A 13741-nucleotide genomic window follows, 5' to 3' on the forward strand; every position below is an offset into this window, starting at 1 on the left:
TAGTTGGCCGCGGCTTTCAAATTTTTAAATATTTAATTTAATTCAACAGATATTTGATCGTGTTGGAGAGAGAGGCCAGTGATGATGATATGAATGTGAGTTTGCTTGATATAAGCCACAATTGTACAAGCTTAGAGCAAGGGAGGCACGAGTTCTTTGTGAGCGGTTATTTGGCTTGTGTTTGTATATGGATGACAGAAGGTTACATCGTGAAATGATGGAGGTAGGGGATAGTGAGATAGAGAATGCTAGATTCTTTATGTTATGAGTCGACATGAGCGCTTATTAGCACAGGTCATATGAAAAGTCAAAAATTTTCATATTATGCCTGCTTGTTATAAAAAGATTGATCTCTCGAAATCTTTCTAGCAACCACTTATGTTCTTCTTTGCCCTTACTTTCTTACTCATCTCTTCCTTCCCCAGCGGTATGTTTCCTACCAATCCTCCTAGATTGGCTAGAAAGACCCCCAAAAAAATCTAGAAAGTCTCTCTCTAGATACTCTGTCTCTCTCTCTCTCTCTCTCTCTCTCTCTCTCTGCAAAGGAGAAATAAGTCTATGTAAGATAAACTATCCAAATTCAAATATCTTGAAATCCACCACCCAGCACTAAAACCCAAGTCATATAAGAGGAAGAATGTCATATAGATAAGCTGCTAATACTTAATGTTTTTCTTTTTTTAGTGTACACAAGATTGCAATTAATAGCAACCTGTAATTGATAGGCAGAAACTTGAGAGGGCTGCAGCACCTAGAGAAGCCGATTAAGAAGTACGTAATGTTGTCAGTTTTGGAGCTATTATTAAGCTTGATTTCACTCAAATTCTCTATGAACCTTTTTTTATTTTTTTGAGTAGATTGCAACCCCTTTAAACTTTTTTTAAGCCCCAGTTTTATATGCCCACTAGAGTACCACGTATCAGCTCCGAAGATTTTTCGCCATGCAGGAACGAAGGCCATTTTGGTAACTCTGCTAAAAAAAAATAAAAGATATTTTGAGCGCTGCTCCATTCCGCGCAAGCCGACGCAACCCCACTGAAATATCTCCCATCCCGTAAACACCACCTCATTTCCCTCTTCGACCCGAGCTTCCCCTCCCGCCATTCTTTTCCGACCGTCATCACGAGGCCCGAAACCATGCCTTCGTTGGCTCTCTATCAAACAAGCATCTCTCCCTTAGCCTTCAGGAATAAGACCCAATTCCATCCCACAAAAACTAAGCTACAGCACCACCACCACCACCACCATCGCAATTCTCTATCATGGGGTTGCAGAGCTTCGTCATCTTCTTCTTGGACCAGCGACTTCGACCTCTACGAGATCCTGGGCGTGGAGAGCTCCTCGGATCAGTCGCAGATAAAAGCCGCGTACCGAGCGCTTCAGAAGCGGTGCCATCCGGACATCGCCGGGCCGGCGGGACACGACATGGCCATCGTTCTCAACGAAATCTACTCCATCCTCTCCGATCCCACTTCACGCTCTGCCTACGATCAGGTCAGCGTACGAATTTTTTAAATGCTTTGCACCTTGTCCTGCTTCAAACTTGACAGTCTGTTCTCGGCGAGCACTTCCTTTGTATTGTCAAACAAATTCAATAAACTTGGACGACGTAAATCTTAGATCAAGGATGAGAGAAAAGTATACGTTGAACGAACCTCATCAATATTCTATGGTAGTTCATGCCATGACGCTGCCCTGAATGAATCGCACAAGCGTGTCTGTGACATGAAATTTGTCTTGACATTTTATAGAAGCCTTTAGAGAGGAACATAAAGTAGAAAAATCAAAGATTTATCAATGATTAAATGAGAAAATAATGCTTAAATAATGCGCAGTGATGTCGAATTATAAATGAGAACATGTGATCAACTGCAAATATGACATCTCATTTGCCCGGTATGCATTGTGACACCTTATCTGGTTATTCGCAACAGTGCACGATTATAATCTGTAACTGATCTCAAAAGGGATTTTTTTTAAAAAAATGATAATAAATGCATGATGTCTATGAGATAAATGTAAAACCGATTGTGTTATATAAGGAGAAAATTTACAGAGCTTGATTCAGAGCTGCTTCAATAGTGTGATTTTGTTTTGAAATGGTTAGTATATAAAATAGTAAAAAGCTAACTACATGGCACAATCCGCATATCTATAAACACCAGGAAAGTGCATTTTAAACTACTATAGGCCAACATACCATCAAGTATTAGTTTTAACAAATGCTGCATTTTTAGCTGCATGGTCCATCATTTATGCAGGAGCAAGCAAAAGTTTCAGAATTTCGAGGATACACGGGCAAACCGATCTATTCAGCATGGTTTGGCTCTAAGAATGAACAACGTGCAGTATTTGTAGATGAAGTTAGATGCGTTGGTTGCCTAAAATGTGCTTTATTAGCAAGGAAAACATTTGCCATTGAATCGGCTTATGGCCGTGCAAGAGTTGTTGCGCAATGGGCCGATCCTGAAGAGAAGATTCTTGATGCAATTCAGACATGCCCTGTAGACTGCATCTCGTAAGAGCTCTCTCATATTTACTCGATCTAAAATTATCAACTTTTTTCTTAAAATCAAATGAAACCATAAGTTTCATCCAAGTTGGTATCCTAACATCTGAAACTAATTCATACTCTTGCATAAACATGCTGTAAGCATCTATAATTAAGATTTATACATGATTAGATTTTAACTTCAAATGAGCATGCTTGGTTCTTGAGCCTAGGATTGTTGAAAGATCAAAGCTTGCAGCACTTGAGTATCTAATGTCGAAGCAGCCACGAGGCAGTGTAAGAATGACTGCTGGTAATACTGTGGGGTTGTGCGTATCCAATATCTTTGCCGATGTGAGTAAGTTCCAAAGCAAATTCCATCAGATGAAAGACAAAGCTTCAAGGAAAGAGTCCGAGGTAGTGAAACATAAATGACATGGATAATAGCATTTACATATACCGACTCATACTTTAAACTCTCTGAAATGGTATGTGCACAAAATGAGAAATATATGATTTGTCTTTATGTTTAAGATTACTTAAGCTTTTTCAAGATCAAGAAATTTTTTATGTTCAGCAAACCTCATAAAATTGACATAGGTATAAGTACTAGAATCTGTGTTCTCAAGATATCTTCTACTGGAGAGGCAGGTTTTTTATAGTTGAACAGTACTTTAAATTTATGTAACTCTTCGAAATTAGGAATAAGAGGGGTAAAAAGTAGAAACAATGTCTCTATCTTTAGTGGCATGTTATAAATATGGATTTTCTTAAGCATCCCTTTTGAAAGTAAGGCTCTTGTAAGCTTAGTTACCTTTATACACTGTCCCATTTTCTTCCGATATGTCTTACATATTTTCCTTTCTCCAGTGGTTCTTCATTAAAAGTTGTTACAAATACATATGGTCACTCCCTGCTAACTGTTCTGCAAAGTTTCAGTTGACAGCATTCTCAATTCTAGTATCCATCTTCAAGCAGCAATAACCATTACATATATTGTCTGCAAAAACTCACTTACAAATTGAATTAATAATTCAATAATCACAGTAATTTTCTACACTGTGATACTTGTAGACATGGTGACATCATACATTGACCTCCGAGTTTTCAACTGCTCTTCAAATGCTTTGTTTTATTCATTGCTTTTGGAAACATAAAATTTCATATATTCTCACTTCTTGGGCTTGGAGGTTGGCAATTTAACTTAGCACTTGATTTTCTAGTTCTGCAAAGCATAACATCAAAATTTTCTTGTAGTACAAGCCTGATCAAAATACACTTCTGCAACTCAGGAGTCCGATCTCCAAAGGGAGTCCAGAATTTCGGCTCTTCAAGGCGTAAGATCAATCACAAGTTGGTGGTACCAGCAGTTTCCCAGTAATGCATCAGCTCGGACAGAAACGAGCCTTAATCTGACAGTTACTACCAGAAGAACTGCCCCACCCAACACTGAAAGACTCCGAGAGGCTGCTGCCAAGTGCAAGGAGGGAGCAACTGCAGGTGTTGACAGACAGAGTTCAATAAGCTATAAACACAATGAAGAGTACTGGACCCCAATTCTCATCCTTCCATCACCATCATCTGGTTCATCAACCAGTTCCAACATGCTAAAGCCAGAGCCTCCACCAAGTACTTATCTGGAGGCCGAAAAGGAGGCGACAAGAGCATCAGCCATTGATAAGAGGAAGGGAAATCCACTGGATTTAAGGGCCCCTTTGGCTATGGCACTGATCTCAGCATCAGTAGTAGGATTTAGAGGTGGAGAAACGTCAGGAGGTGGTCTTGAAGAACATATAGGTGGCACTGCAGTTCTGGAAATTGTCAACAGCTTTGAGCTGCAAGTTCTATTGGCAGGTGTTACATGGTTCGTCATTGGGATGATAATTGGGAGAATGGCTGAGGCTCTGAAAAACAAGGGAAGAGGATAGTGGGAATACAGTTCATATACAGTGAAGCTCTGATACGTAAATATGATGCCTAATGGTAGGTCATGGAAAAAGAGGGCTTCATATGCCATACAAATTAACCATGATAAACTAGGAGCAAAAGGGTGAAAAATGGATCGGATAATCCATCAAAACCATCTCCTTATTGAAATCTATTTGGATATGGATACAAAATTTAATATCTGACCCATATCCGTATCCATATTTGTACCTATCAAAGAAAAGTGTATCCAAATATAGATATCCACATCAGGATTTGATGGCTTATAAAGTAACTGCAGATATCCAATTTGCATTCATATTTGTCTCTGACTAAATGGTGAAGTATCAAATGTGGTTGCTTGTGTTCGTTGTGTGACATTAGCCACTACTGGTTTTTTTTTTTTCTAGCCAACCAGACATCAAATAAGTTTTATGTGAGGATTGTCCTGGATCAAAACAGGACAAGATGGAAACTGTACCGTGGACAAATCTACTCTGCCACAAAGAAAATCATAAAAAGAATGCATTGTTTTCCATCATATGGACAGGATGTATAACCCGTCATTTACATCATATACAGATGGGATCTTTTGAAAATCTAAGCATGAATCTAAAATAGAGAAATTCAACTTCTGGGTATTTGATGCAGTCATTCATCTTTGTTTCATTAATTTTAGTAATGCAAGCAAACCATAAATTTGCACTGAGTTGAAATTGAATTTTACAGACATCGCAATGATAAAATCTTGTTTCAATATACAGTGGTCCAAAACATCAGCTGGCGGTAAGGCAGGCCCCAAAGGCCAGAATGCTGGGGGTTCACATTCTGAAAAGTTCATATTTCAGGGGTTGTTTTAAAGGTCCCAGGAATAGAATGCTGTTTCACGTTTCTGAATAACTCATACGGCATAAATCGCAGGCGGACAAATGATTCAAGGCAACGGAAGGGGAAAAAAGGGGGGTCAAAAACCTTCATCTTAGTGTCTAGTTATGAGGACTTTGATTTTATGGTTCACCGGGCAAATCAAGTTCCAAGACTTCATTGGGTGCATATAGTACGTATCTCAACGGGTAAAGAATGTCTTCTTGTTTGCTTAGTGATCAAGGCTCAAGTTGTAGCAGTTGCACATATACTCAAACCCACGTCCAAAAGGCCAGGCATCCTGTAGAGCTAGAAAACCCAGAAAACTGGGGACAAAAAGAGCTCACTGTTTGCGAAGTCCAATCAGGATGGCTGTGCGATATACAAGCTGCACAGCAGACTGAAAACAACCTGGAACCATAAGAAAATATAGTTTTGGTATTGCAAATTGTAGTGCCAAGGGAACACTATTCTTACATGTTCCAGTCCTGTAAACCATGGTGCCCATGAACGACCAACTTGAGCCCCCCAACCTTTTTTGAATTCCCGCTAATGATCCGACAAGATTTTGCATGGTAATATCGCTGCAGAACTGATCAGGAGGTACAACAGTAATGTCATGAGAACCAGTTTCTATATCGAGCACACAAAATCATCTGTTCTGAAATATAGCATGGACACCGAATTCATTCGGTGCAAGAGCCTTGCTCATGTTATAGATTGAACAATTCTGTTTCCATGAAAACTGTCAACTCCCATTGTAGTATATCAAAAAGTAATGCAGACAAGGCTAACAAATACTACAAAGATTTACTAGTGCTGTTAAAATTTTGCTTGCATCTAAAACATAAATTAACAAAGTGGGAGGGGAGGAGTAGGGTGCTGCTGAAGGTATCCAGCATCTGCAAATTAAATTAACATGCTATTTGTCATCCCATAAGAAAAATCAACTCTCCTGCAAACAAAACCCCAACCAGGGAAACCCATGTTTTATTTTGCGCGGGTTTTACCTTCCATGGTATAAAAGAACATGCACTGTTCCGCAGATTGAGCACTCAATTCATATCCATGATTCCCCTGAAGGCATGACATAGGAAAGTGGAAGAGGAGACTTCACCACCTATTCTTGGGTGGCTTGACTTTGTATATCCGAACAATCCAGTTCGATGTTGTGAACGCTTCTTCCAAGTACTCGAGCTTTACATCTTTATTCCCAATTTCCACTCCTCTAGCACGATCATACCTGCCAAAAATTAGTAGAAATTAAGACCTGAAATCATGATCCAAGCGCAAATTCACACTACAGGCATTAGCATCGCACAGATGGCAGCTACCCCAACAAAAAATGATGTCAAGCTAGTTCTGAACAGACAGTACAGTTAGAGGGTTTTTTTTTTTTTTTTACACCAAAAAAAAAAAACAGACAGTATGGTTAGAACAACCAATTGCACCATCTGAACTTACGACTCTGCATATCGAGCAGAACTGCAAAGTATGCAAGAAACTTTAACAAAGAAGTTTCTCGGACAGGAGTGCTTGATAACTGGATCATGACAATTTTTCCTAACCACATTTTGGATTCCAAAACAAAATCCTTCTATATATATTAACCGCATCATTGTAACATTCTACGACAATTTGCCAGCAGACTAGAACACCAAACAATGACATAGGGCAGTTTGCCACCATCACTCAAATAGTGCAGAAAGCTATTCACAGGGAGGTACAAAATTAAAAGCAGGTTGCTTGACAAAGAAAGATTCAGGATCCCTGTGTAATTGGATAGTGTGAACTAAGTGAAGATATCCAATATAGCTCAATATCAGTGAAGAAATTTGGTATTGACGGATCCTCAACCATTTCAGAACTTAATTAAATATTCATGTTTATTTGGCTAATTACACCAACAAACATTATAATAAAAAATTCCAGGTCAGACACCGTGATCCTTAACTTTCATATTTCAATTATGATTAAATTCAAACTAAACTTTTAAAAAAAGTATATGCAAATTCAAGAATAATAATGCAGGGCTCATTGCTTTTAAGTAATAAAATAAAAGAAATAACAATGTAAAAGATCCTTTTCCTGAATAATCTTTGGGCTTCCAACTTAAGCTAAGCAGCCTATTTGACAGTCTCAAGACTTCTTAAGAGAAAAACCTACAATAATTATTATACATGTGAAAAGAAAAATCCCAAATAGCTGTCCCCTACTTCAACACTAGAAATCAAACTCCTATATCTATACACATACACAGACACATATGGACACTTGCATTTTTTTAATAAAAAAATGTACATATCCATACATCACACACCCCATATACAAGCATGTACTTGTGCATAGCCATGTCTAGAACTCCTGAAGAATGTCATACCCAGCTACCTATGTGCTTGAGCAGAATCCATTTGCCAGGAAAGTGGGAGTCAAAAACCAATAAAAGTCGCACAAATTTATAGGTGTAGCTTAACACTAAGGCACCTGCCTAGATACATAATTTATTTATTTTATAGTAATATACACACATAGGTTAAGCTAAACAGACACGTGATAGCTTATATCCATATAAATTACGCAAATCTTAGTTAATATTAAATACATGTACTATACAATTACTCATTATAACTCAAACTTAGTGCAAAAGATTTATCTCATCTGTGTAGATGCCTTCAAAGATCACATGAACCATCACAATCTGAGAGCACTTGCTGTTGGCCTAAAGTCCTGTGGTTAAGCCTCCAAATCAGTGCCAAATTCTTGGCCAGTACATCTTCAAAATGTGAATTAGCAAGTTTTCAGCATATGACTAAGTGTACTTAGATAAATTTTATGACAGATGCAATAAAAAAATAGAATTGCATATAAGAAAGAAATATTTCAAAATTTTTACTGCCTGTTTACACAATTTAACCAGAAAATAAATAAACAATACAATTATGAGCAATTCACTTCCACATTTTGAAAGACCATTTCACGTAAAAATAGAATCATAACATGATTTTGCAAGAATAACTTGTAGCATGCTAATGCACAAAACTTTCAACTTAAGAATGAAGTTCCCCTATGGGAAGAGTCAATGAACAGACTACAGAATTAAAATGCATGGGTTTGATAAAAAAACATGCAGGATGGAAGGCAAGTTACTTACCCTGTGGGTTTCCCATACTCTGTTGTCAGCTCCCCAAACCGATAATAACAAAGCTTGTACCTATGCATCACCGGATGAATTTATTTCAGGAAAACTGGACATCAAACATAAAAATAAAAGATATCTTAAATATCATTCTTGATACTCTAAGTATGATGACAAAAAGAATTATTTTCCCCTACTTTCCAATTCCCACAACACCTTGTGTGAGATTGAAAGAATTTGTCACTACCAAATCTAACTTGACCTTATGAAAATATCTACAACATAGTTGACATTATTCACGATGTATCCACAAAACCACAGAACTGCAACCACACATGCCTAAGAACAGTGGGATACACATAGACTGCAATAGGCCTTGGCATTTTATCTACAAAGCAAAAATCAACCAAGCAGCATGAGAAAGAAAACAATAAAGTACCACAAAAAGTCATGTCATATTTCCTATTGTAATTGAATCAATTTGTGTGAAGAACTTACATAAGACAGTTCAACATTTTTGGTGCTGCCCCCTTGTCAACACGATACTCGCCATTCACAAGATAATCAGGCTCTTTTATCACAGGAAAAACTCCCCCACCAATGCGCACCATCCAGAGAAATCTGTCACAATGAAACGAAAATCATCAGAACAAATCAGCATGATCAACTGGTAACCAAAATAAAGAGAGTACTGAATAAGCAGTTCATTAATGCTTCTTTAAGAGACAAGGCTTTGCTAAACAATTAGGAGTATATATGCAGATGTAGCATGTAAGTTAAACCCATACTTGTTAATATCATCAGAAGAATAGCCAGTAACACCGCCAAATACAACAAGCACATAATCCACATCCAGGGATTGCATTATCTCATATGCTTCATCCTCATATGATGACATTGCACGCCCAACAGTAGCAATGTGTGTATTATTCCAAGTATTGTTGTCTACAATCACAGTTCTGTTTCCCATGGCTGTGATCTGGTATCCATAGTCCCACCATGACATCACCTTGGCATCTGGAGAAGTATTTTGACGAAGCCAAAAATATGCCTCGCGGTAATCATCAAATATGACTCTCCCACCATGAGCACCCCTTGCAGCCAAGACAATAGAGGGTGAAGAATATGCCTCGGATGTGACCCAGGTGCAGTGTATAGCATACCTACTGAGCAAATAAAATGCACCAGCAAGCAAAGCAATAGCAGCATTTCGTTGGAAAGGCAAAGCTTGATCAAGTGATGCCTGCCAATTCAGAAGGCATATTTATCCTAATTAGATAAAACCATTTTCTTTAAATGCAAAAAGATTGTGAGTGAAATATGGTAGTGGAGCACTACATCTAAAAGATGAACTTTCAACATCAATATGCTTATCACCACATCTAAAAGATGAACTTTCAACATCAAGATGCTTAAGAAGACAGTTGTCCATCATCATATAATTATAGATTTGATCTCTAACAAATATGCAACAAGTTAAGCATGAAGGGCTGGAAATTATGAAATAAACAACCGTCGAGTATTGGACCTCAGACTCATTCTTAAAAACAATTTCAACGAGGAAAAATTAGTTTCAAGCATGTAATTTTCTAATGATTCATTCATTAACCTACCTCATCTTCTGAAAGGTCAAGCTGCCATATTTACACCTCAAAACATGCTTCAAATATATAAACTTGGTAGACATCGATGTACTTCTAAACTATAGCTTGAAAATAATTTAACTGATGATAAGAGGTTGCTGATGTAAATGTGCCTGCTCACATGTAGTAGAAAATATTTTTGTAAAATAAACTAAGAGTGAAAAAAATTGAGACCATACATCTGTGCATGTGAATGTTCCCTCCAATAATCCATGCCTGCACACATGTTTGGAACTGCAGTCACCGATCTATTGCTTCACGCGGCGGGAAGCACTAAATACGAAAAAAGACTTGGTTTGTTGGCTGTTAGCGCTTCCTTCCCCGCCTACCGCCCTTGCTTCGACCCATTTTTCTCAGCATTATTCGGTAGCGGTGACGACTGAGCCAAGTGCAGATTCAATTCCTGCTCCAGCGTGCCATGATGAGGTCCCCATCTCGAGTTGGAGGGTTTGACGACAAATCTTGACCGGAGGGATGCATGAAACCGTGCCCTAGCTACCTACACACACACACACTATGCTTGTCCATTGGCCTGCCCCTCTATTTTGAGCCATCAAAGAATCCAAATGCATCTCAATTGAGAAATTCTCTGATCTCAATTGAGAAAGACCATATGATTTCAATGCAGCCATCTCTGTTGCAATGACGAAACTTCCAGATAATATCTAATTTATAATTCAAGCATTATTTCCTAACATTTTGATTCATATGATGACTGTTCATGGTCTTAACATTCTACGTGTATGTATATATGCACTTAAAATCTAATTCAACGCGAAAATCCAGCAACATTCCACAAGCATGTCCCTCTTTCATCCACCTTAACACATTAGAAATGCTTTCATGATTTCATCTATCAATCCTTTCATCGGAAAATAAACTTCAGCTATCACTTCACCATTTCTTTGACCATTTCACATAAATTAGTAATATGTGCTTCACTCTGGTTGAACAAAGGTTCTAGAATCTAAATGTTTAAGCCTTTGAAAGAAGCAGAACCGAAGAAAAGAAAACATTGAAGAACCTTACAACTTTAACAAGTTCTCAGATGCACTATTAATAACTCAACAACAAAAAGCTAGAACTAACCAAAAGATTATAATGACATTCAAATGAAAAAGCTAGAATCTGCAATATGTGCTTCTGTGTTTGCAAGCCCTTACCTTAGCTGATGCCTTCAAGCTAGATGTCCCTTTGCTAGAGCCTGTCTGGGAAGCCTTGCTCTTTGTCCGTATCAATCTTGTTAGATTCTTTATGGTGGCAGAGACTGCAACAGCACTGATAAGGCATACAGCAGGTGTAGCTACAAGAATTAATCGAACCATCACACCAGCAAAGTACATGCTTGTCAGGCCATACATAACTATGAATATTGTGGCATCTGACAAACGCTTAAAACAGAAATAGAGGCCGGCTGGAAAAAGAAACAGAAGGATGTGGAAGTCAAACATGAACGATGACCATGCCGTCGGTTGATGCTCAGAAACAGATGCAATGATGGGTATATGATCCTTCGCATATGTTGGATCAAGCAGGGAGTAAAAGCGTCCAGTCCAGGGAGAGATATAACCAGTTGCCATTCCAATTCCAAGAGCAAGAGCACCCACACTTATGGAGCATGTCAGAGTAATTCTCAAGAAGGAATGGAATAATTTAGGATCATGTAATATGTATTTCACCCAGTCTACAAAGTAAAAAACCTGCAAACAATGACAATTCGTTAGGCTAGAAAACTGGCAGTAACTAAACAACCTGGGCATCTGTTAACTATGGTATGGCAAATAAAGTCCAAGAGAGCCTTCAAACGCAGATATGACAAAGGAAAAAAAAGTGCACCATTGATCATCCCCGGGTTTTCATAATGGTCATAATGAACAATAGAACAAACTACACAAGTGAGTGTCACCCTTCAAGATCAACAAGAGGTGTTGGGTAATATATTTAACATGATAGAGTAGATTTTATGATCAGAAGGCATCTTCAATGTTTAGTTACCTCATCTGAGTATATTTCACTAAAAGATAATCATGCTCAGGTTACAGGGAATTGGTCAAATATCATGCACCAGCTGTACAGCTGTGTCATCATAAACAATTTTTTTACCACTTATTAATGGGAAAAAATGGAAAAATATATTTTTTTATCCTCTAACCAAAACCACCAACGATAACACAGAGACGCAAAAAACGAAGGAGGAGCAAACCTGCATCAAGAAAAACACTCCCATGGCGGCCATGTGCTCCCCGGACTGCACATGCTGGAATCCCACGAAGCGGATCTGCATGGCGAGCAGCATCCCTAATATATACATGCAATTATAAGCGACATAAAGCCGCATCGAATACCTTCCCGTGATCAGCAGCACCAAAACATACAGCGGCACCAAGTTGATTATAAATACATACCCACCCCACGCCGACACCATGTAGAAGTACCCGAACGCCGATGCCAGGCCCCATGCCAGCGATCCCGTGTTCACGGCCTTCACAAAGAAGTAGAAGGTCAACAGCAAGGCGAAGATGGCAACCCCCTCGTTATCGTAGGACCCCGCAACGGACCGGGAGATGTAGCCGGGGCAGATGGCGATGAGAGCGGCGGCGGCGAGGCCGGCGCCGGCGTCCCAGATCTCTTTGCCGAAGAAATAGGCGACGAGGGTGGTGTTGGACGCGAAAAAGGGGGCGGTGAGGACGCAGACCTCGCGGATGTGAATGGCGAAAGTGAGGAATCGGAGGGCGCGGTAGATGAGGGCGGCGGTGACCATGAGGCCGGGGAAGAGAGTGCCGCCGATGATCCGCCCGAGAGGGTACCAGCTCTCGGCGTCAAACCAGTTCCAGAACTCGTAGAAGCCGTTCTTGGTGAGGAAGAGGGTGGTGCGGTAGTTGAAGTAGGGGTCGAACTCGTGGATCATGGACTCGTAGCGGAGGACGCTGAAGAGGCGGACGGCGAAGGCGAGGACGTAGATGAGGGCGAGGGCGGAGACGCGGATCAGGAGCTCCTGTTGCTTAGTCTTGAGCTTCAGGGTTCTGAGGAAGGGGAAGGGGGAGGAGGAGGGGGCGAGGGGAGGGGGCTTGACGCCATTCTCGGCCTTGGCTCCCATGGCGAGAGGAGACTGAGGGTTTTAGAGAATAAGGGTTTCCGAGGCTCGGAAAGAGGAGAAAACTAGAGATGCGATCGGAAGAAGGATTTTAGAGAAGATGAATCGGATCCGAAGGAGACTAGAGTCCAAGGACGGCATCGTTGATCTCGTGTGCGGGTTCTGCTCACCATTTGTAAGTTTAAGCAGCTATTGTTTGCATTCGCCTTCGTGCTCGGGTGGCGAAAAAATTTGATCCTGACCCGGTAACATTAGCCCTGTCGTAGTTTGGGCTGGTCTGAGTTCTAACTCTCGATCCAGCTTTTAATTGGGCTGGGTTGGACAGAGAGGCAATGATTCGTAATTTATCAAGTAATTATTATTATTATTATTATTATTATTATTATTATTATTTACTATGATGATCCATACAATCCTAGCATGGATACTTCCAAAAAAATTAGAAAACAACAAATCACGGAGCGCTCTAGGCAACTTTCTTTTTCAACCAACAGGGCATTCCTAGAATGATTTACGAGGCCACCCAGTCCGCGGCTTTATTGGTCTTTCTGAACACTTATTTGGCCTAGAAAGCCACGCCTCCACTA

The 13741-nt window shown here is 39.7% G+C and overlaps 2 protein-coding genes across 3 annotated transcripts; one reads left to right on the forward strand and one right to left on the reverse strand.

Annotated features, from left to right (window-relative positions):
• The first annotated feature begins 1014 nt into the window (after positions 1-1014).
• LOC103722452 (DNAJ heat shock N-terminal domain-containing protein) lies at positions 1015-4752 on the forward strand. Its single transcript, XM_008813020.6, has 4 exons — positions 1015-1494; positions 2262-2518; positions 2725-2908; positions 3784-4752. Exons 1-4 carry the CDS (start codon positions 1138-1140, stop codon positions 4417-4419), a joined length of 1434 nt encoding a protein of 477 aa, XP_008811242.4. The 5' UTR covers positions 1015-1137; the 3' UTR covers positions 4420-4752.
• A 1186-nt stretch (positions 4753-5938) lies between these two features.
• Positions 5939-13428, reverse strand: LOC103724084 (dolichyl-diphosphooligosaccharide--protein glycosyltransferase subunit STT3B). 2 transcript variants are annotated; one of them, XR_015969478.2, is made up of 7 exons: positions 12264-13428; positions 11224-11760; positions 9206-9660; positions 8916-9038; positions 8433-8492; positions 6292-6524; positions 5939-6183 (listed from the first exon to the last, which is right to left on the reverse strand). XR_015969478.2 is itself a non-coding variant. In XM_039115419.3 (6 exons), exons 1-6 carry the CDS (start codon positions 13155-13157, stop codon positions 6395-6397), a joined length of 2199 nt encoding a protein of 732 aa, XP_038971347.3. In that variant the 5' UTR covers positions 13158-13428; the 3' UTR covers positions 5939-6394. The 2 variants fall into 2 exon arrangements, 1 of the variants encoding a protein (XP_038971347.3); XM_039115419.3 differs by having other exon boundaries at positions 5939-6524.
• Positions 13429-13741: the final 313 nt, after the last annotated feature.

The sequence above is a fragment of the Phoenix dactylifera genome, chromosome 10 (assembly GCF_051530095.1).
Source record: "Phoenix dactylifera cultivar Ajwa chromosome 10, Ajwa_hap1_PhDact_Kaust_v1.1, whole genome shotgun sequence".
Lineage (NCBI taxonomy): Eukaryota > Viridiplantae > Streptophyta > Magnoliopsida > Arecales > Arecaceae > Phoenix > Phoenix dactylifera.

Coding starts and splice junctions, on each gene's coding strand:
- LOC103722452 (XM_008813020.6), top strand. CDS start 1,138: ATGCCTTCGTTGGCTCTCTATCAAACAAGCATCTCTCCCTTAGCCTTC. Junction 1,495..2,261: donor CACGCTCTGCCTACGATCAG/GTCAGCGTACGA, acceptor TCATTTATGCAG/GAGCAAGCAAAAGTTTCAGA. Junction 2,909..3,783: donor CTTCAAGGAAAGAGTCCGAG/GTAGTGAAACAT, acceptor TCTGCAACTCAG/GAGTCCGATCTCCAAAGGGA.
- LOC103724084 (XM_039115419.3), bottom strand. CDS start 13,157: ATGGGAGCCAAGGCCGAGAATGGCGTCAAGCCCCCTCCCCTCGCCCCC. Junction 9,039..9,205: donor TCTTCTGATGATATTAACAA/GTATGGGTTTAA, acceptor TCATTGTGACAG/ATTTCTCTGGATGGTGCGCA. Junction 6,525..8,432: donor GAGTATGGGAAACCCACAGG/GTAAGTAACTTG, acceptor AATTTTTGGCAG/GTATGATCGTGCTAGAGGAG.